General features: G+C 40.0%; 2 protein-coding genes across 2 annotated transcripts; both read left to right on the top strand.

Annotated features, from left to right (window-relative positions):
• Window positions 1-99: 99 nt before the first annotated feature.
• plpp6 (phospholipid phosphatase 6) lies at window positions 100-11,348 on the top strand. Its single transcript, XM_075485008.1, has 2 exons — window positions 100-759; window positions 7,603-11,348. The coding sequence occupies exons 1-2, from the start codon at window positions 273-275 to the stop codon at window positions 7,968-7,970; spliced, it is 855 nt and encodes a 284-aa protein (XP_075341123.1). The 5' UTR covers window positions 100-272; the 3' UTR covers window positions 7,971-11,348.
• Window positions 11,349-18,162: 6,814 nt separating this feature from the next.
• Window positions 18,163-20,788, top strand: LOC142400246 (flavin-containing monooxygenase 5-like). The gene is made up of 10 exons (XM_075485007.1): window positions 18,163-18,294; window positions 18,398-18,586; window positions 18,665-18,830; window positions 18,969-19,111; window positions 19,199-19,398; window positions 19,537-19,672; window positions 19,755-19,974; window positions 20,075-20,147; window positions 20,253-20,505; window positions 20,639-20,788. Exons 1-10 carry the CDS (start codon window positions 18,163-18,165, stop codon window positions 20,786-20,788), a joined length of 1,662 nt encoding a protein of 553 aa, XP_075341122.1.
• Window positions 20,789-21,768: the final 980 nt, after the last annotated feature.

Raw genomic sequence — 21,768 nt, 5'->3', positions numbered from 1 at the left:
AAAAAGAAAACATTCCATCTTTTAAATTTCATTTTACTCTTTCACACATATCGCTGAAACGTTTTGAAAACGCAATTCCCCACAATGCTTTGCGATGAGAACAACAAATATGGCGGTTCGACTCGGTGTTCCTGGACGTGATAAGAATTGCCAAACGTACAACAGATGAGCTGAAAGTGCGACAACGTGCTCGCCGCTGCAGAAATTTTACCACTGCGGATTTTGACAACACTTCACACATTACTGTCCACGCTGGTTGGTTAACAGACAAAATGCCTTCTCCAAAAGCTAAAAACACCGGCCGCAGCAGCGGAGGAAGTCCGGTGCTGGGCAGCTCCTATGACTTCATGTCGTTGACGAAGCCGCTGAACCGGTCTCCGCCACCACACCTGCTCCAGCGGCAGGGCTCCGACCCGACCACCGCCCGCCTCCGCGCCTCGGAGAGCCCCACTCGACGCCGGGGCTCCAGCTCTTCCACGGGCTCGGCGGGTGGTCAAGGGCCACCTGAAGAAGACGGTATACGGCTCAACCCCTCTCTGATGCGCGTAGCACTCAGCTCCTTGCTCGCAATCGACCTGTGGATGTCCAAGCGGCTGGGGGTGTGTGCCTGTGAGGACTCATCCTGGGGTAGTGTGCGCCCATTAATGAAGCTGTTGGAGATATCAGGACATGGCATCCCGTGGCTGGTTGGTGCCGCATACTGTCTGTACAAGAGTGACAGTGCTGCAGGGCAAGAAGTCATGCTCAACCTTCTATTGGGTAAAACACCTCTTATATCAGTGTTTCTCATGTGTTGTCACTCTGTTTTTTCCTCTAATATAAACACGAATTACCTTCTGCAGTACATATGAATACTGCATCCTAGCTCGGTCTCAGTGAGCCATCTTCCTCATCCCAAATCCAAGTGAGCTATTTGTAGCTGCTCAGAACTCGCAAAGAGTTGATCCCACCTCCCAAGACCATTTATGTCAATTTTACCTCACATGTTCTGACAGGCTCTCACCTGCAGATGTCATCTGTTCTTGATTCTGGCTTTGATTTCTACTTCCCCTCTTACTGTCTTGCATGTCTCCGACAATACCTTCTGCATTCATGTCAGGCAGCATGTAGGTCAGCTGGAGAAACGGGTGGGTTTCAACAGGAAACCCTGCCAGTCTGATCCCTAAATGTGCAAATTTGACGACTATGGGAATTAACCAAAAGTATTGAGCTGAGATTCTTTGTACGTTCAGAGGGAATCTGTGCGACTGAAGTCATGAGAACAAAACATATGTGACAGTGAGGACGTGAGGTGGGCCTGAAAATGCAGAGCAATGCACAATAACGTTCAAGATCTTTTATGGGAATTCTTAATGGAGTAGTATAAGACCATCACAACACTGTTTTATATGCATAGTTTAAAACTGAGTCTTTTCGACTTCCACAGTCACTCTTTTAGACTTGGGGTCTGGGGGTCAGTGGTGTGTAACTTTTGACATCAGAAACTAAATGAAGTTTCTTTTTTTTATTGTGATGATAACATGGAATCATATTAATTGGCACATAATTGTGGGATATTGAATGAGCTTCTTTGTTGTTGTTTTTGTTTAGACGAACAGCTCAGTTAAGACCAGGTTGTCTTAAGAGATGAAGAATTTTTGTTGCCCTTAAAATCTGTCAGTGGTCACTGCTGTATGTGTACGATCAGACAGCAAGCAGCAGCAACTTGTCACGTCTCTCTTTTTATTCAGCTAGATCCCTTTTAAACTTTTGACTGCTTTAGGAGGCATTAGATTAAGTAGAAATTTAAACCAGCTAAGTGATTAGAAAGCCCCAACCCCTGATCTATAGGTGCCTGGAAAAGGAAGTGATTGTTACTGCAGGTCTCTACAGTCCCTTCAGAAAGTAAATGTGTAATTAAACTGGAGATTTTGAAAGCAGTGGTTATCAGCAAGGAATGAAAATCTTTTGTTCCACATTAGTTTAGATTGGATCCTTTCACTGGATTCACAGCCGGGATTGGCTTAATGCCACCTAAGCATCACATAACATTTTCAGCACTGCAGCCCTGGAGGACATAAAGACTCAAATGAAATATCGTGTCATAGGCTTAATGCAGAGGCGAATCTTTAATATTGCATGATTCCATTAATCAGTGCTGCTTTCAATGGGAATCATTTTACTTTTCTCATACGAGTGTCTGCAGTTTACATGTATGTTCTGTTGCCATTTGGTTAGGTTTATGTACCAAAATGACTTTGTAAGGTTTGGGGATAAAATTCTGATGTGAAGAGGAGTTGCTGTTACCCTGCTGTTATTCAAATCATTAGAATATTACAAACCTAACCTTTTAGATCTGAAAAGACACTATAAATATTTAATAAAACTAGAGAAATGTATTAAACGTTATCACAACTTCCATTTTTTTCCCCATAAGTTCCCCTCGAGGACCAATCGCTTTCTTGACTTTATTATAGACGCACCTGATTAGATGGAATGACTTGATTAGAAAACCCTGGTTAAAACAAAAGCCAGCTTTACTACACTTTTTGCTTTTATCAGAGTAATTCTTGAGATCCACAGGGCTTTAGCCAGCATTTGGCTCGGGGGGGCCCCTCATACCTGATCATTGGGCCATGTAAGCAGACAATATTTATAAAAAAATAATATTTTTTATGAACTAGATAGCTGAATATTAGCATTAAAGAAAAACTATAGAAGACATTATAAAGTGTAAAAAGACGGTGACATATGAATAACACTGAGCTTCGGCTCTGCTACCTGATAATTAGAACAATCCTTACAATTATTGTAGCTATATAAGCATATTTAGTCATTTTTGAAGGGTCAGTGGATCACCTGAATATGTGGTTTTACAATATCACATCTAGTGACAAATTAAAGCAAAGATATTCCAGTTATATTATATATATATAGCCGCATGTCGTCTTACAATCGCTGGTTGTCTAGATGGTGTCCAGCAAACAACGTGGGCTACATAGATAATTGGCAATCTTTCTGGAGAAAACCTGGTCTGATGAGGAGAGACGGCATCCATCCCACTTTGGAAGGAGCAGCTCTCATTTCTAGAAATATGGATGAATTTATTTACCACCCTAAAACATGACAACCCAGGGTTCAGACCAGGATGCAGAGTTGTAGTCTTACACACTTCTCTGCAGCTTCCCACCTACTGCTACCCACCCAATCAATTAACACAAAAGGAGCAAATCCTCTTGTGCAAAAAGAAATTATTAAAACAAAAACTTTAACTGAACAAAAACATCAAACTATTAAATGTGGTTTGCTGAATATCAGATCTCTCCTTTCGAAGTCTCTGTTAGTGAATGAGTTGATTTGTGATCATCATATTGATATATTTTGTCTTACAGAAACCTGGCTGCAGCAGGAGGATCATGTTAGCATTAATGAAGCAACTCCCTCTGACTGTTTAAATGTTCACGTTCCTCGAACCACAGGCAGAGGAGGAGGAGTGGCAGCTATTTTCAGATCAGGGTTACTCATCAGTCCCAGACCCAAGATTAGTTTGAGCTCTTTTGAATATCTGATTCTCAGTTTTTCCCACGCAAAGTGGAAATCCCAGAAACCTCTTGTGTTTGTTGTTGTGTATCGTCCACCTGGCCCTTATTCTGAGTTTCTGTCTGAATTCTCAGAGTTTTTATCCCAGTTAGTGCTGAGTACAGATAAAGTCATTGTAGTGGGTGACTTTAATATTCATGTAGATGTTGAAAATGACTGCCTGAATATGAACTTTAATTCTATATTAGACTCTATTGGATTTTCTCAGAGTGTTCACGGACCGACTCACTGCCTTAATCACACCCTTGATCTTGTTCTGACTTATGGCATTGAGAGTGAACAGTTAACAGTGTTCCCTCATAACCCTGTCTTATCTGACCATTTTCTGATAACCTTTGAGTTTACATTACTTGACTATACAGTTTCTGAGAAGAAATTTACATATAGAAGGTGTCTATCAGAGGATGCTGTAACCAGATTTAAAGAATTAATTCCATCATCCTTTTCTTCACTGCCATGTGCAGATATGACAGAGGACGACTACATAAACTTTACTCCAGCAGCATTTGACTCTCTTGTTGACAGCACTATAGTTTCAATGCGTACAGCACTGGACAATGTTGCCCCTCTGAAAAGGAAGGTAATCAGTCAGAAGAGGTTGGCTCCTTGGTATAATTCACAGCTGCGTGCTTTAAAGCAGACTGCAAGAAAGCTGGAGAGACAGTGGCGTTCCTCTAATTTAGAAGAGTCTCAGTTAGTCTGGAAAGATAGTTTAACAATGTATAAGAAAGCCCTTCGTAAAGCTAGAACTGCTTATTATTCATCATTGATAGAAGAGAATAAGAATAATCCCAGGTTTCTTTTCAGCACTGTAGCCAGTCTGACTAAGAGTCCGAGCTCTGCTGAGCCAGTTATTCCTTTAACTCTCAGCAGTGATGATTTCATGAGCTTCTTTATCAATAAAATTGTTTCTATTAGAGAGAAGATTGATGGAGTCCTTCCCACTATTATCAGTGATGTACCATCAAGTACAGCAGCTTTAGAAGTATCTTTAGAACCTGATTTGTATTTAGACGGCTTCTGCCCAGTTGATCTCTCTGAACTAACAACAGCAATAGTCTCTTCTAAACCATCAACTTGTGTTTTAGACCCAATCCCAACCAGACTGTTCAAGGAGGTTTTCCCATTAATTGACACTTCCATATTGGATTTGATCAATCTGTCTTTGTTGACAGGATATGTACCTCAGACTTTTAAGGTTGCTGTAATTAAACCTTTACTTAAAAAACCTACTCTTGATTCAGAAGTGTTGGCTCATTATAGACCTATATCCAATCTCCCTTTTATGTCTAAAGTTCTTGAAAAAATAGTTGCAGCTCAGCTTTGTGATCATTTACACAGAAATAATTTGTTTGAAGAGTTTCAGTCAGGATTCAGAGTGCATCATAGCACAGAAACTGCACTGCTGAAAGTTACCAATGATCTCCTCTTAGCCTCTGATAGCGGACTTGTGTCTGTGCTTGTCCTGTTGGATCTCAGTGCTGCATTTGATACGGTCGATCACAGTATCTTATTACACAGACTTGAACATGTTATTGGGATTAAAGGAACTGCATTAAGCTGGTTTAAATCATATTTATCTGATAGATTTCAGTTTGTTCTTGTAAACGAAGAATCTTCCTCACACACCAGAGTAAGTCATGGAGTTCCCCAGGGTTCTGTGCTTGGACCGATTCTTTTTACTTTATACATGCTTCCATTAGGTAACATTATTAGACAGCATGGCATAAATTTCCATTGCTATGCTGATGATACTCAGCTGTACTTATCTATAAAACCAGATGAACCCAATAGGTTGGTCAGACTACAAGCATGTCTTAAAGACATAAAGACCTGGATGACTCAGAACTGTCTGCTGCTAAATTCAGACAAAACTGAAGTCGTTATCTTTGGACCTGAGCGTTTCAGGGAGAAATTGTCTAGCTATATAGTTACTCTAGATGGTATTTCCTTGGCTTCTAGTTCTACAGTGAGGAACCTTGGAGTTATTTTTGACCAGAACTTATCATTTGACTCGCATATAAAACAGGTTTCTAGGACTGCCTTCTTTCACCTTCGTAATATTGTTAAAATCAGGAACATCTTGTCTCAGAGTGATGCAGAAAAACTAATTCATGCATTTGTTACTTCAAGATTGGACTACTGTAATTCTTTATTATTGGGCTGTCCTACATATTCTCTGAAAAGCCTTCAGTTGATCCAAAATGCTGCAGCCAGAGTTTTGACGAGAACTAACAGCAGAGATCATATTTCTCCAGTTTTAGCTTCTCTTCATTGGCTCCCTGTTAAATTCAGAATAGAATTTAAGATTCTTCTCCTCACATATAAAGCTCTTAATGACCGAGCTCCATCATATCTTAAAGATCTCATTGTAAGATATTTTCCTAACAGAGCACTTCGTTCCCAAACTGCAGGTTTACTTGAGGTTCCCAGAGTTTCTAAAAGTAGAATGGGAGGCAGAGCCTTCAGTTATCAGGCCCCTCAATTGTGGAATAAGCTGCCAGTAAATGTCCGGGAAGCAGACACCCTTTCCACTTTTAAGACCAGGCTTAAAACTTTCCTTTTTGATAAAGCTTATAGTTAGGGATGGCTCAGGTGATCCTGAAACATCCCATAGTTAAGCTGCTATAGGCCTTGACTGCTGGGGGGCCTCATCTGACACACCTTTCCTCACTTTACTCTCTTTATGTATATGTGATATTATTGTGGTCATTAACTCGTGTTTCCCTGTTCCAACAGATATCCTTTGAATGGTGTTACAGTGCCGCCGTCGCGGTGGCCCCCTGCCCCCCTCCCCCCCCCTTTTTCTGTCTTCTCAAACCCCAGCTGGTCGAGGCGGATGGCCACCCTTCCTGAGTCTGGTTCTGCCAGAGGTTTCTTCCTGTTAAAAGGGAGTCGTTTCTCTCCACAGTCGCCTCAGGCACGCCGCTCAGGCCGGGAGATTGGACCGAAAAACAAAAAGTTTTCAGTGCAATCTGTTGGTTTTCTTAGCTAGGAAATTGTTTTTGAATTGGCTCTATATGAACGAATTGGATTATTTTATGAATTATGATTATTATTAATTAATTGAATTCCAATTGGCTTGAATTGGACTTACTATCTAAGTGCCTTGAGATGACATTTGTTGTATTTGGCGCTATATAAATAAAAATGAATTGAATTGAATTGAATATATATATATATAAATATATATATATTTTACTATTGGGCACATTCAAACTGGTTCCTCCAAATTTTCCTTTATACATTTTGAAAGATAAAAGACTTCATCCTATTCCTTGGCCATATGACATATTTTTGGTTGTTATACTTTATTGAACAAATCTGGAATAAAGTTGATGAAAGTTGATGACTTGGAGCCATAGTTTTTAGGAGCGCTTGTGCTTGTTGGACATGTCTGCTGTGGAAAAGGTTGACACCTGGACTCCAGAGCTGGCACTCGTGCTTTTGACATAGGAAAGATGAAGCTCTAACCTGGATCATCAGTGGTTTCCTTTACTGTAGCTGGGTGACTTAAGAGTAAACTGTATAAACAGAGTGATAAAGTAGGTTATTCACTGAATCGGCTTTGTGCAAGAGGCCAGTTAATGTATAAGGCATGTTTTAAAAAAAAAAAAAAAAAAAAAAAAAAAAAAAAGAGAATGCATTGTTCTGTCGCTTTTCTTCATACAACCACCAGATGGTGCTGAAGTAAAGACTTTTGAAATCCTGAATTACTCTGATCTCTGTCCTTCTCTTTGGTTTGAATACTGTTGTCTGCATTGTGTATAAAGGCAGGTTTCTTATACAGGCTCTATTGTCATTATGTGCAGCACTGTAAGACCTTCACCACTCTTTGGGTTAGTAGCAGACACCTTTTTTCCACCAACCTGAGCTGCCACCATGCAGTTGTATGCTTTTGTTGCAGGCTGCAGTTTACATCAGTGTGTGTATCACATTAGGTCATCTCCTTCCTTTTTATGTGGTTACATTGCTGTGTCGTTATTCACCGTAACAAATTCTCTTTATCTTCATCCCCTACAGGCCTTTTGCTGGACCTCATTCTCATAACCATTGTTAAGACAGTTGTGCGTCGACGCCGACCAGCGCACAACCGAATGGACATGTTTGCCACTTTCTCCGTGGACCGCTACTCCTTCCCCTCCGGCCACGCCACCCGCGCCGCCCTGTGTGGCCGGTTTCTGCTTGCTCACCTCGTGCTGGCCGCACCACTGAGGGTCCTCGTCCTGCTGTGGGTGGGTCTGGTGGGTCTGAGCCGAGTCTTCCTGGGCAGGCACCATGTGACTGATGTGTTGTTTGGGTTCTGGATGGGCTATTGCCAGTACAACCTGGTGGAGCTGCTGTGGCTCTCTCCACAAACCCTGCAAGGGCTGCTGGGACAGTTGGCTTAACAATAAAGACTACAGGAATACATAAGAAACTGTGCTTAGAATCGTGAGGAGAGCACCATCAAACACAATTTGTTCTTTCTGTTTTCTGAGCCATTATTCTTGCTCTCGCCCTCTCTCTCTCTGACAGCAACTGCCTGTGATACATTGATCTGCCACAAAATGAAAAGACCTGGCTAATACTATGTAGGTCCCATTCTTGCCACTAAAACAGCTCAAACCTGTTAGGGTACGTACAAGCGACCCTGGCTTCAGACTCTTTAGAACCTTATGAGGAGGCCTCCACAGATTGTTAAGGCACATGGAGTGAATTTTATTCATTTAGTAGAAAGTTTTATCCAAAGCGACCGGTGAGAATAATTTTGGTGGACTATGTGGTATTCAGCATCTACACTTGGGAAGTTGGTGAAAGGACCAGCAACCTTCCGAGTGTATGACAACCACTCGGAGGTAAACATTCTGACGCTGATGTCGTTCCACAGATGCTTCATCAGATTTTGATCTTTTTTCTGTCTTGCAGTGGGGAGTATTGTCATGATGGGGGAAGTTGATGGCACTGTGGAGTGTTGTTGACTGGCGGCATCTTTAGGGTGGTGGTACGTCTCCAGATAACAACCAAATTATTCACTTTACCTAGAAATGGCGTTGATGTTGTGGCTGTTCGGAAAGAAACTTGATCAGTTACCCCCTTAAGGCAACTCACTAACCTCACAAGCCAAGTCTTTGCTAACTATTTCAGAAATTAGGACGCACGTCATTATTGGAGCTACAGCTGCTTTGGCTCATTAGAGAGTTAAGTGCAATCTGTGAATTTGTTGATCTGACTAGGCACTGCCTACAACTTTATAGAGATTTAAAAAAGTGGAGCAAACATGGCCACCAGTCCCCCTTTATCCCCCGATGAAGAAGTAGTAGTTTGGAAGTAGTCTTGATATCAGCTACGTGGTCTTCTCTAAGTTTGTGACTTCTGATATGAGATGATTACACATTCCATTTGTTTTAAGTAGACACACAGACTGAATTTCAATCTGTGATTATATGATTTATATTGTGACTGTTTTATTAATAATAAATCAAAACCTCACTTATAATTGATGATTGATTAGCTCTGACAGATTGCATCCACTTAACCACGTTGTTATCTCTGTACGTTTACGTGCTTCAGCTGAATTCCCAACTCTGTTTACTCAGGAGATGAGTTAAGTACACTACAATTATGTAGCAAGGTGAAAGGCACCACCCTCACTTTCTATATGAAGTGTCTGGAGTGATTTTCATATTATCATGAAGCGTTCAAATTGGTAATAAACCGGTCATTTTGAGAGCCTTAATCTAGCACTATGTAGCATGATCTTCTTGACATAAAAAGCACCGATCTGGATGACGAGGGAATGTCAATATCTATGGAAATTTAGCATGATTGGTTTCAGGAAGTTTGACCTGGGAGAAACATTCTGCTGGCATGTAAGGAAGGGTCTCCATGCAGACTGCTGTCAGGAAAATAATGCTCAAAATGATTTGCCTTCCCGTGTCTGTGCTTGATGAGATCAAAGCAACGTGAACTATTTGCAGTCTTAGGGCGAAGACTGCAAATAGGGCTTTAGCCAGCATTTGGCTCAGGGGGCCCCTCATACCTGATCATTGGGCCATGTAAGCAGACAGTATTTATTAAAAAAATAATATTTTGAGAGGTGCAAAAACTTCAGGCAATCCATGGGTTTAAGCTTTGCAGATCTCGCCTGCCTCGACACAATCGAGGGCTAGTGAAGAGATCTTGATTACGGGAGATTTTTCCAAATGTACTCAAGTTTGTAAGTTAGAACAAAGTGAAATTATCTCAGTCAGATGGTCTCCTATCTGGACTTCCATGAAAAACTAGATAACGTATTCAAGAAAATCCTTTTGATGTTGAAAGATCACACGCTGGGGGCTGAAGCTTGGAATTTTATAGCTTCTAAATCTTTAACATTGAGTGTGGTCGTGCTCATCAATACTGAAGACGTTGCAGGTTTTCACCTCTGATGCAACAAAGAGCTAAATGTTCTTTACAAGGTGCTTCAAAAGAAGTGGAATATGTGTAAAGTTAGAAAAAGATCACCCAAATTTAAAATTTCATGCTTTCAATCCCATCATTGTATCTTCAGCTGTTCTGCATCAGCCACCGAGGGCTGGTCAGATAAACATGGGACAGTAGTCTGTCAATAATTTTTTTTTTTTTTTTTTTTTTTCTCCAAGGCGACCAGACCAGCTGACGCTGCAGCAGGATAGCTCTCTGACTGGCAGCTATTTCAGGTTTCTAAAAGGTCTGGAACTATTTGTGAACCCTTCATCACATCTCTCATAATCTGAAAATGACTCCATAAAGGCAATTTAGCATATTAGATAAACCTGTGGCAAAGGTGGTACATTAACAAAGACTGTATATTCACATTTTCACTGTTCAGCAATATAAGCAGAACTTGGAAAAAACTGAAGAAAAGAACTTGCAAGCTGCAAATGTGCTGGTTTTTTATATATATATATATGGAAGACTGTAAATGTATCTTGCATGAATAAGTGCTCATGTTCACTTTTACTTGACATCATTACTGTAACTGAAGTGCAAAAAAAGTGGAGTCAGTGGATCAGCTGTGGTTTTACTGATCACAAAGAGAATGACTTTTTTCATACGTTTTCTAGTTCAAATGTAATATATTTATAGCATTAAATCTTTAACTTGCTGTGACACCTTACAGCCAAGACCGCGCGCTTCTTTCAAACAGACCTCACTTATCCTTACCCCACCCCACACCCCCGAGTGCACTGCCTAAGTATGTGTGCGAGGTATTGAAAGAGGCCCCGAGATGTACTCAACTCTTGGATCGAAGAAGCACGTGTAATTATTCCTCAAGTTTATTTATCATACCTCTGAATAAAAACAAGAGCCATTTAAAAAAAAAAAAAAAAAAAAAATGAAAGTATAAAAATATACATTATATTAATCATTCCAAGAAAAGATTACCAGAAATTTGAGTCATTCTTTCTTTGTACAATGTGAAGTCCTCCTCAAAGATGCAGACAATTTTTTTTTTTTTTTTTTTTTTGCTACAACTGTTTTCCAAGAATGGCCATAACCCTAACCTTACATCTCAAGTCTCTACTTTTGAGTTCTTGTGCTTATTTCTCTTAATCCGCGTGGCAGCAGACACTTTTTCGACAGCATGGTGTTCGGGTTAATATGGGTGTTTTTTTGTTTTTTTTAATGATTAACTTGTTCTGCAGCGACCTGGTGCACTTCTGGTTCATGGATCAGAGAGGATTCCATTTTTTTTTAACTTTCTATATTACCAGGCATGCCAGACGGGCAAAACGTGGAAAAAAAGTTAAAAAAAAAAAAAGAAATGTGTTGATGTACATTTCCCAAGTAGTAATGTCTTTATCGGATTTAGTGTCGTATGTGACATAGTTTTGCGGAAATGTATAAGACATGTATAATGTATAAGACTGTAACAAGATCTCTATCATTTCTACTCGGCAAACTAACGATTGATGTTATGTAACAAATAATGATCTGATTTATTTTATTTATTTATTTTTATTTAATTTTTTTTGGAGTATACTTTCATGATTCAAATCAACGCTAATTGTTAGTTAAAGATCCTCAAAGGCCATAATGTGGGAAGGTGTAAGGTAATGCGACAAGTCGTCCTGTGACTAGCATTTGGTGATGATGATGGGACGTTTTAACCTTCTAGACTGGTGTAGAATGTCACGATAAAAGCACAATCCCGTAAGTCGGCTTCAATTGCAACATTGGGTTTGCATATAGGCGGGTTTATTTCCCATAAACCTGCACGTTTGATGTTTGAGCCACGTCCGTGCGTAGCTTCACTCACTAGGCAGAGGAATGTTAGGCTGAGATCCCACGTTACCTTTAAACCTTGAAATGACACCAGCCGTGAAGGTTTCATAACTTGGATGTGTGTTTGACGTTAGCACGGACGCTGGCGATGTGTAGGCAAAGCCCGCGGGAGGTGTGTGAAGGTTGAGGTTAACGCTTATGTGTCTTTATATCAGCTGTCTGCCAAATATCTTGATCAGATGGTTTAGGAAATGATTCATCATATTTACAACTTACCCTGAAATCTTCTTCTTTTGGAGCCTTCTTTTTAGTCAAATTAGTCTCATATAAAATAACTTTTGACTATAATAGCTCTTAATGTTTCCTTACAGGGTAGCGGGGTGATAAAGAAGTGTCTCATCTAGGCTTTTGTTCCTGATCCATTAATTCAAAACGTGCAACATGGTTTTCATCCTTGCTGCATTACTTTTTTTTTTTTTTTTTTGTAATGTTGGGGCAGCCCGGAGAGAAATGAATACTAAATCTCGAAACCAGAGGTTATTAATCTGCAGGTTCATCTCAATATCTGAGCCTTGTTTTAGTTTATCCATTTGTAAGGTTTCTGATCAAATACCACATGTAGACTGCAGATTAAAATACGGATCTATATACAGAGATATCTATAACGATATGTGTGTGTATGTTGCAACTTCCATCAAAATGTTTCACTTTCTTTGAAAAAGAATGTTTCGTGTCAGTGCTGTCTGTACCTTTTCATATGCTCTGAGATTTTTGATTCTGAGCCACATCATGAGATTCGTGCATGTTCTGGAAATTTAACCAAACGTATTTAACAGACTGTTTAATCACCGACTGTTTGATCAACCTGTTTCATGCCCACTTTCTGCAATAAGTCACCAATGGTCTTCCCAGTTTGTGCAAGTCAGGTGGCAGCTTCCCAGCTCTTTGGTTCATCGCCCTCTGTTGCTAATCTGATTGTGCAGAGTAGTAAATTTTGTGACCAAATAACTCTTTCATGATTTATTTCAGTGTTGTTTTCCACGCAGAACCTGAAAATAAGTCTACACCCAAGACCAAAGGTTTAATCTTTTTTGAAATGCATTACTGCACTGTTTATATTTGGGTTTTGGATGGATTTTGCACATTGCGTGCAACCTGTTTACTCAAATGTTGAGAAACACTCTCAAGTAAATCAGTTTTGTCTGTTCAGCTCTTAAAGATGGTCAGCAGTCTTCACTTCTCCACTTGCACCATGTCAACTGTGAATTTTCTGTCACCACAGTCAGTTTTGCCTGCCAAATACTATCAAATGTATAATATGTTAATTGTATAGACCTTATTCTTGGGTATCTTGATGCTGTATGTACAGTATGGCTTCATGGTCATGTGATTGCACTGTGTTGTATGAATAGATTTAAAGTGAATGTTAAATATTCTCTGATGTTTCATTGTAATGATTTCTAATTAAAAGGGGCACAAATCTAAAAATGTCTCATGTCATGTCTATCACGCCTTATGCACATTAATTAGGAAAATCATTGTTCAAACTTGAGCCTGTCCAGGGGGGGTTTGATGCTCTCATGTAAATGCTAAAGTGAGCATAGTTGTAGGGCAACTGTTACTGTAAGAATCTCTCTCTTTATTAAAGGCATCTTTCTATTCTGCTACTGCCATTAGTCTTCCATGGCATTTACTAGTTTCTTGGATGAGTGCTCAAATGCAAGCGATGAGGATTGTCCTGAATAAAGATCTTCAGGTACTCAAGTACCACTGCTAGATGAAAGTATCTCCCACAAAGTGGCAGAAGGAGTTTATTTTCAGTTAAGTTTTTACTCAGAAAGGTCAAATGTTATGTTATTCTTAAGTCTTTTGGATTTTTTGGATACACTTTTTGTCCTTTGTGTATTTTGCAGCCATTTGGACTGTTCACAACTAGGGCTGGGCAACGATTAAAATTTTTAATCTCATTAATCACATGATTTCCCTGATTAATTGCATTTGTACGCAAAATCCAAAAATGAATCCAAAAGTAGTGTATAGCTTTTAGCATTTAGTTTTATTTTAAATGTGCTGCCATATGAATGCAAGTGCCATAACATTTGTTGTGCAAACACACTTTTAACATCAGCATCTTTCTGTAGTTTTTAATGTAGAAGTATTGTAGAAGTATCAATTGTGTGTTTTGTCTTTAAGTGATATTTTAGACTGGAACTACTACGGTGATAAGACAATTCAACTTGGCAGTGTTTACAGATGACTTTGGTTAGTCTGGAAGAACTTTAAAATGAAAATGGCCAAGTAAAAGTTCCGTACCCTTCTCCATGTTTGGTGGATCCGCCGATTACTTTCTTTTCCGGTTCCGGTTTTACAAAATAAAAGCCTGTGAGCAACAGACTTTTACAATAATGAAATAAATAATAAAACCTGCGATAATGTGCCATAAAAAAATTGTCGGCGTTAGATAATTAATGAGTTAACTTGCCCAGCCCTATTCACAACACAATGTTTGATTTTGTTATGGCCATGCTCAAGAGTTTAGATTTCTAGATTTCAAGAGTGCTGCATCCATCTGACAAGTACAATACAATTAAAAAAAAAATCTTTATCAGTTAAATCACTTCATTGGCGTATTATTCTGACAGCAGTGAAGCTGCCTTGTAATTATGATAACTCTTCGTCATTGTACGAATGCATATTAAAAAATGGAAAAATTAATAAACATCATTTACATTCATAGTCAGAAGTTGGGGGAATATGCACATCCATTGACACAACTGTAAAGTCAGACCCCCTCAGCCACTGAACCTTGCACTGAACTGTTAGTACTGTGTTATCCCACTATAGTGTATTCACTTCGTATTGTATTCATTGTTTATTTCTTACTACCTCATTCCATTTATTCCATACTACCAATTCATTGTACTTATTCCATTCTACCTTTTCATTCTACATTTGTATTTATTCACTACTACACTTTACATATGCACATACTCTGCACTTTAACTGCTTTTTGCACTTCTGGTTCGATGCTAAACTGCATTTCGTTGTCTCAGTACCTGTACTCTGTGCAATGACAATAAAGTTGAATCTAATCTAATCTAAAAGAATGCTCAATAACTGAGCAGCCACAGAATTGGAATTACGTAAGTATTCGTTTGAAAAATATCATGAGGTTATGCTATAAGAACTGTGAGTACTGTGTGTAAGAATGTTACGGTGTGTGTGTGTGCTGGGGGAGCCTTCTCCTGTCTTGTTAGTTTAACATTGGATGCTGAAGAAGGCCCCTTATTCTTGCTAGTTCTGTCTTCTGTGAACAAATAAGTCTTATATGACGTAGTGATATTTACTCGGTGAACTCATCTAACATAGATAGTAATAACCTTGTGTGGCTAATGATTTTGTTGTAGAAAGCATTAATGGTAGAGGCATCATTTCAGAACTCTGACAACCTTGTGTCAGCTTTGTGATATGTTGCCCAGACTCGTCTCCTTGCTGCAAGATTAAACCTTTGTTTTGACTGACTCCAGCGACTCTGAGCCTCATTGGGAGAATTTTTTTAACAGTATTCGCTACTCGGTCACTCACTTGAATCAGGACACAGACTGAACTTTAGTCAAAGTAAAACTAATCACATCTGTGTAAACGTGGCTCAACTGGGTGGCTGCCTTTTTTGGGATAGGATAAAGGTGGGAAAATAGAAAAGAATGTGTGTCTTCAGTTGCCCTTGCTGTATAAAAGTCTGTGCTGAGGTAATGCTCTTCAAACTTTACTGACACAGAAACTCAGCACACAAGGATTGTCAAGGTAAGAGGGAAAGAAGATACGCTTGGCTTTCTGTTATGTCCGACTCCAGAGAGCTTTTATTTGTGCGATTTATTAATGACTAACATTTCAAAAGTGGGAAGTTTTTTGTTGGGTATTAACGTGTGTATGATTACATTGCCACATGACTAAATGAAAAGAAGAACATGCAAAACATTTTTTTTGGTCTGACAAAGGACACAAACGGTTGGTGAATCCTGCATGGCATTCTAAATGTTAGTGCTTTCGAAGAACTGTAAGATTACCTTTGCTCTGCTTTGCACTTCCAGGAACTGAGAACGTTTTGTGACGGAACATGAGATAAAGTATTAATAAATCTGGGTATAATGCAACTAATAGCTGAAGCATTCATTTTTAAGCAGATATGAGTTGGTTTAAACCAAGGGCTGGTCCTGGTTTAAATGTGCTTTTATCTGAATCGGCAAAGAAACCCCTTGAATTTGATGCTCTTGATCTCAGGGTCTCCAAAACATTGCATATCATGGTTGCTGGTTGCTACAGGTCTCCCTCAGGAAGAAAAGATGTTTTATCCTCTTTAATGCAGTTTTCCTCAGAGCCGGAATTTCAGCAATTCTAGCTTATTAGAGAGCTAAAGTGGATCTAGCAACAACTAGAATCCAGATTATTATTGAGTTTTGAATCTGTATAAAAATTTAAACTGAAATGACCTGAAAGATTAATTCTAATTGATCTCAATCTTGACAAATACTTCTTACAAATAACACAACCATCTCCATATTCCCAAATGACTTTGGCACTTACTGTTTTTCTGTTAGTTAAAAACACCAAAATTCATAAAGCCAAACCTTATTATTAAAGATTATTGTTAAATATGAACTATGTTTTGTTCATGATATGTTTCACTTTACCGGCAAATTATGTCAATGCCTAAAAATAGTTTTATTATGGTTTTATCAAAACTGTTATCATACACGATTCCCCAAGAAAATATCCAGTCAAAGCCTTAACAACGCATTATACAGCTCTGATTTGTCTAACTTGAGCACACCGTTGTGTGGGCAACAACAAAAAATAAATATTTTTTATTGATCTTTCTTTTGAGGCCTTTGACTCCTTCGATCATACAGTACTAAAGCAAAGACTTTTCGGTGTTGGACAGTCCGAACGTACTTTTGTGTGATTTGAAAACTGTTTGGAGATGCCAGAAAAATTGTTCAAGCCCCACTGCAGGAAGTTTGCAATGCATCTGACAGATCTCAGCAGAAGGTATCCCTGTGATAAGTGCTGCTGAATGTTGTTCTTGCTGACAAAGAGCCTAATACTGTTTACCGTGTGTGATTTGAAACTTGTTTTGAGTACCAATAAAGGGAAACTCCATATGTCAAAGGAAAAATGATTGCTCTTGAAACTTTTGTCTGTTAACCCTCTACAGATCTTCAGGGTTCTGAGAAGGAGTTAGTATCCAAATACATGTACTTAATGCTCCTTTTTAGACTCCAACACAGGCACATTCTCATTTACAAAGCTTTCGTCTCCCATCTTACCTAGAGACATACTTCCTCAAAAAATGTACAGGAAGTTACAGTTACAGTCACAGATGCTTTTCTTTTTAACTCCACCGAGAACCCACAGTGAGTCGAAAGCACTTGAAACACTTTGAATCAGCTCCAAGACTCCCTGAATCTTAATTATGATTTCATTATAGTAATTCAAACACTTATGAAAGCAATTTTACATGCAGGAGGAACCTTTGGCTGCAAATGCCTTTGTTTTTCATTTCATTTGATATACGTGTAGGAAAGCAATACTAGAGAATTTGGCAAATTGTTTTACTGTTTAGCTCTGCCTGCAGTAGTGGGATGTAACACCACTGTCATAAAAACAAATCTTTGTCTGAGCCCTGCAAATGTACAGCCATACACATTCATGTTTGTCATGTTGAGGAGGCTAAAAAAAAAAGCCATAGAAAGCACCCAAAAATGTCAAGAAACCATAAAGCACAACAGTGTGATGTGGAAAGCAAAGTTATGATCCGCTGTATCTCTGCCTCAAGCCTCTCAGGCCTGAAAAGGTTGGCGTACCTCAAACTGAGTCAGAGGCACATAGTTTTAATGTTCACAAACTGCTCTAAAGTTGTTTTAAACGCCTTGTGCACACTGTTGTAACTGTCTGTGAACTACTGCCTTTCTGGGCCAGAACACTTTTGTGTTTTTAAATTTTAAGAGTCTAATCTCCCAGTTAAATTTGTTTAATAAATAACTATTACTATAATTGCTTTGTACATAGAGAGACAGTGCAAAAAATAGGGCATTTGCAAAACCCCACCTTCAGCAGAGGCCATGGGTGATACCATATCTAAGTTTCTTATCTGTGGAGAAGTAACTAAGGGGTGGTAATAAAGTACATAAGAAATCTTGTCCCAGCGTGTGCCCATAGATGGGGCAAAAGCCTACATTCAAAAGACTTTAGTTATAATATACATGGATAATAGAAAAATAAACAACCAAGAGACTGGTTAAATCTGGTTCTCATTTAAATTCAGTTTTTCTCCTTTTGTCTTGCAGCTCCATCATGGTGCACAGAGTAGCAGTGATCGGGGCAGGCCCTTCCGGTCTGACCAGCATAAAGGCTTGTCTGGATGAGGGCATGGAGCCAATCTGCTTTGAAAGCAGTGATGACATGGGTGGACTGTGGAAGTTCAAGGTAAGTCTCTATTTTGACGGAAAAAAAGACTCCTTAATGTCCTTCGCCTTTCATGTGAATCTAAATGAGGTTTACTGAGATGTTATCAACTGTTTCTCTGCAGGAAGTCTCAGAGCCCAACAGGGCTAGTATCTACCGTTCCCTTACCATCAATATTTCAAAAGAGATGATGAGCTACAGTGACTTCCCCATCCCAGCTGATTACCCCAACTACATGCACCACTCTAAAATCCTGAAATACTTCAAGATGTATGCAGAACATTTTAAAGTACTGGAGCACATTCGCTTCCAGGTAAAAAGGGACAAAAGCTGAAGTTAGTTCTAAAAATTGTATTACTTAAGTCCAAAAAACTTTTTTGTTACATTTTAGACATCAGTGAAGAGAGTCACACAAAGACCAGACTTTTCTCACACCGGCCAATGGGAAGTGGTGACAGAAAACATGGATGGACGAGAAGAAAGACATGTGTTCGATGGAGTAATCTGCTGCTCCGGTCACTACACCTATCCCAACCTGCCATTCAATGACTTCCCAGGTAGATCTGGTTTTGGTACACACCTTCCACACATCATCCTTTAAGATTCTAATTGTGTCGTTCATTATCTCAACATCAGATGTAGATTCTAACACATGCGAGTTGATGACAACACCACTTGAAAATTCTTGGTTACAGGAATTGATACATTTGAAGGAAAATACTTCCACAGCTGGGACTACAAGGGGCTTGAGGACATGTATGGGAAGAGAGTGGTGGTCATTGGCATTGGGAACTCAGGAGGCGACATCGCTGTGGAGACCAGCAGAGTTGCTGAACAGGTTCTTATTGCTCTTGTTTTCTTTTTGACGCAGGGTGCTCCTCACTGACTTGAATGCATGTTGAGTTGCGTTGGCCTCGTCCTACAGGTGTATCTGAGTACTCGTCGCGGTGCCTGGGTCATTCGTCAGGTTTCTGATGACGGCCTGCCCGTGGACATGAAGTACAACACACGCTTTGTCCACATCCTGTTCCAGCTGCTGCCAATCAACTTTTTCAACTGGTTTGGCGAGAAAAAACTCAACGCCATGTATGACCACACCATGTATGCCCTCAAGCCCAAACACAGGTGGGTGCTCTTGTGACTACAAATGTTTTTGCTCGAGATGCTGTAGCTGGAGAGTGTGCAATCAGTTGTGCTAGTGATGAGAGATGGCTCTTTTTCTTCAAGTGTAATTAGAGTATGTTTTTCCTGTGGCCTCATCAGGCTCTTCAGTCAGATCCCAGTGATCAACGATGACCTGCCCCTAAAGATTCTGTCTGGATCCGTCATCATCAAACCAAATGTGAAGGAAATCTGTGGCTCCACCGTGGTGTTTGAAGACGGCAGCACTGTAGAAAAGGTCAGAATGGTTCTCCTAATAGTCTTCAATAGTATTTGAGTCCTCCTGCACAGTTTTAATGGGTGTATCTATTATTTTACAGGTGGATACAATTGTGTTCGCCACGGGGTACAACTATGATTTCCCTTACATGCCAAACGATGTCATGTACAAGTCTGGGCATCGTGTGGGTCTGTACAAGCATGTTTTCCCTCCAAATCTGGAGCATCCCACCCTGGCTGTTGTGGGTTTCATTCATGCACTTGGAGCCATCATGCCTCAGGCTGAAATACAGGCCCGCTGGGTCACACGTGTCTTCAAAGGTGAGACTGCAAGGCTAGTTTATCTCCTATCATTAGTTTGAATATTTCCCAAGTACAAGTCGGTCTTACCTCTTTATATCTCTTATTTTGTGCTGCTCAGGATATAAAAAGCTGCCCTCAAGCCAGTCCATGATCAAGGATGTTGAAATGGACACTAAGGGCATAGAGAACAAGTAAATATTTCTTTCGATGAACCACTTGATCATTATTTATACTCATCTTGTACTATATTTCAATTCACTGAGCAATCACAAATAATCTCTTGATCATCTCCACAGCTATATCGTGTCAAAGTTGACACCACTGCAGGTGGATTTTGTTTCTTACATGGACGAAATCGCTGGAGAAATTGGAGTGCGTCCAAGTCTCCTCTGGCTCTTCTTCACAGACTACCCTCTGTTTAAGAGGGTTTTATGGGGCCCTGTCACTGCTTACCAATACCGACTGATGGGACCAGGAAAATGGGACGGGGCCCGCAACGCAATCTTCACCCAGTTCGACCGCATGTACCAGCCCCTGAAAACCAGAAAGGTCTGAATGAACACTGTTTCCACCACTTTGCTCAGAGTCTCGCATGTAGTTCCAACCTTACAGTCTCGGATTATCTTAACATGACAAAGATTTGCAATTGTAAATTCATGATTTCTCTTTCCATATCTTCCAGCTAGTAGAGCAAGAGCCCTCCTTTGCTGGCCGCCTGGTTAAGCTGAGTCTGGCCATCATGGCAGGAGGAGCTGCAGCATACTACTTCCATACCCGTAACCCAGACGCCATCTCCGCTGTTCTGTCCAACCTCCGTCCACAAACCGTCTGACCAGGCTGCGTCGATCACACTGATCACCCACTAATTATATAGCTCATAGTTAATAGAACTGAATTTAGTGAATAATACTTCATTAATCCCAAAAAGGGTAACAGATAACAATATATTTATACTCTGTTAGTCTTCATGAGCTCAACATTTCTGCAGTAAAGTTGAGTGACGCTAGTCGTCCATTGTTCCGTCAACGCAAGCCGTATCCAACGCATTCAGTTCATTTTCAATGAAATCCAGCCGATTGTTGTCGCCGTGCTCGCAAAGCATGCTGGGATTCCGGCACGGCGAGCGGGGGACCTGCGGCACATCAAAAAGTTGGGCTCGCTCGAAGTTTATGCAAATTTGCCACGGCAGCCGTAGTGCGTCACCCAATGACAGTAGATCATGTGATCTCCTGTGTCGCATCAGCAGCAGCAGCAGCAGCAGCAGCAGCACAATAGCAGCTCTCCTCGCTCGCAGATCCAGATCCATGGTGCAATATGAAATAATGTTCCATTGCTGACGATTTATACACATTAATAAAACTCAAATTTTTAGAGGGAGAAACTTCGGTTGGTTAAAATCACAAGTTATTTACTTCCCCCCGGAGCCATTCTACCGTATGTTCTATCTACAACTTCGTATCCATGCCCCTCTGTACGCGCCCACTGTACAGGCAACACGGCGACACTATTTAACATAATGGTATCATGGTTGGTGATTGTGTTTTTGTTTGAATATAATATGTTTTTTTAATTGTCATGTTCTGCATTTTGGAATTTGTTGGTGTTTATGAACATTACACTACTGCAAGGCAAAAGATAAGCCTAAGCAATGTTGCTTTAAGAGAGCCCTCACTTTGAGCTGATGAAATCACTTATTGACCACTGGGTCATCTGAAAATTTTCCATGTACTTTTCCATGCTGACAAGTTAATGGTCTGAGTGAAGACCCATTACCTACATGCTATTTAATTTGTACATTGATGAAAATAAAAA

The sequence above is a fragment of the Odontesthes bonariensis genome, chromosome 15 (assembly GCF_027942865.1).
Source record: "Odontesthes bonariensis isolate fOdoBon6 chromosome 15, fOdoBon6.hap1, whole genome shotgun sequence".
In the NCBI taxonomy this organism is placed as follows: Eukaryota; Metazoa; Chordata; class Actinopteri; order Atheriniformes; family Atherinopsidae; genus Odontesthes; species Odontesthes bonariensis.
Note: the sequence above shows the minus strand (reverse complement) of the source record. Positions and strands in the feature narration are given on the sequence as shown.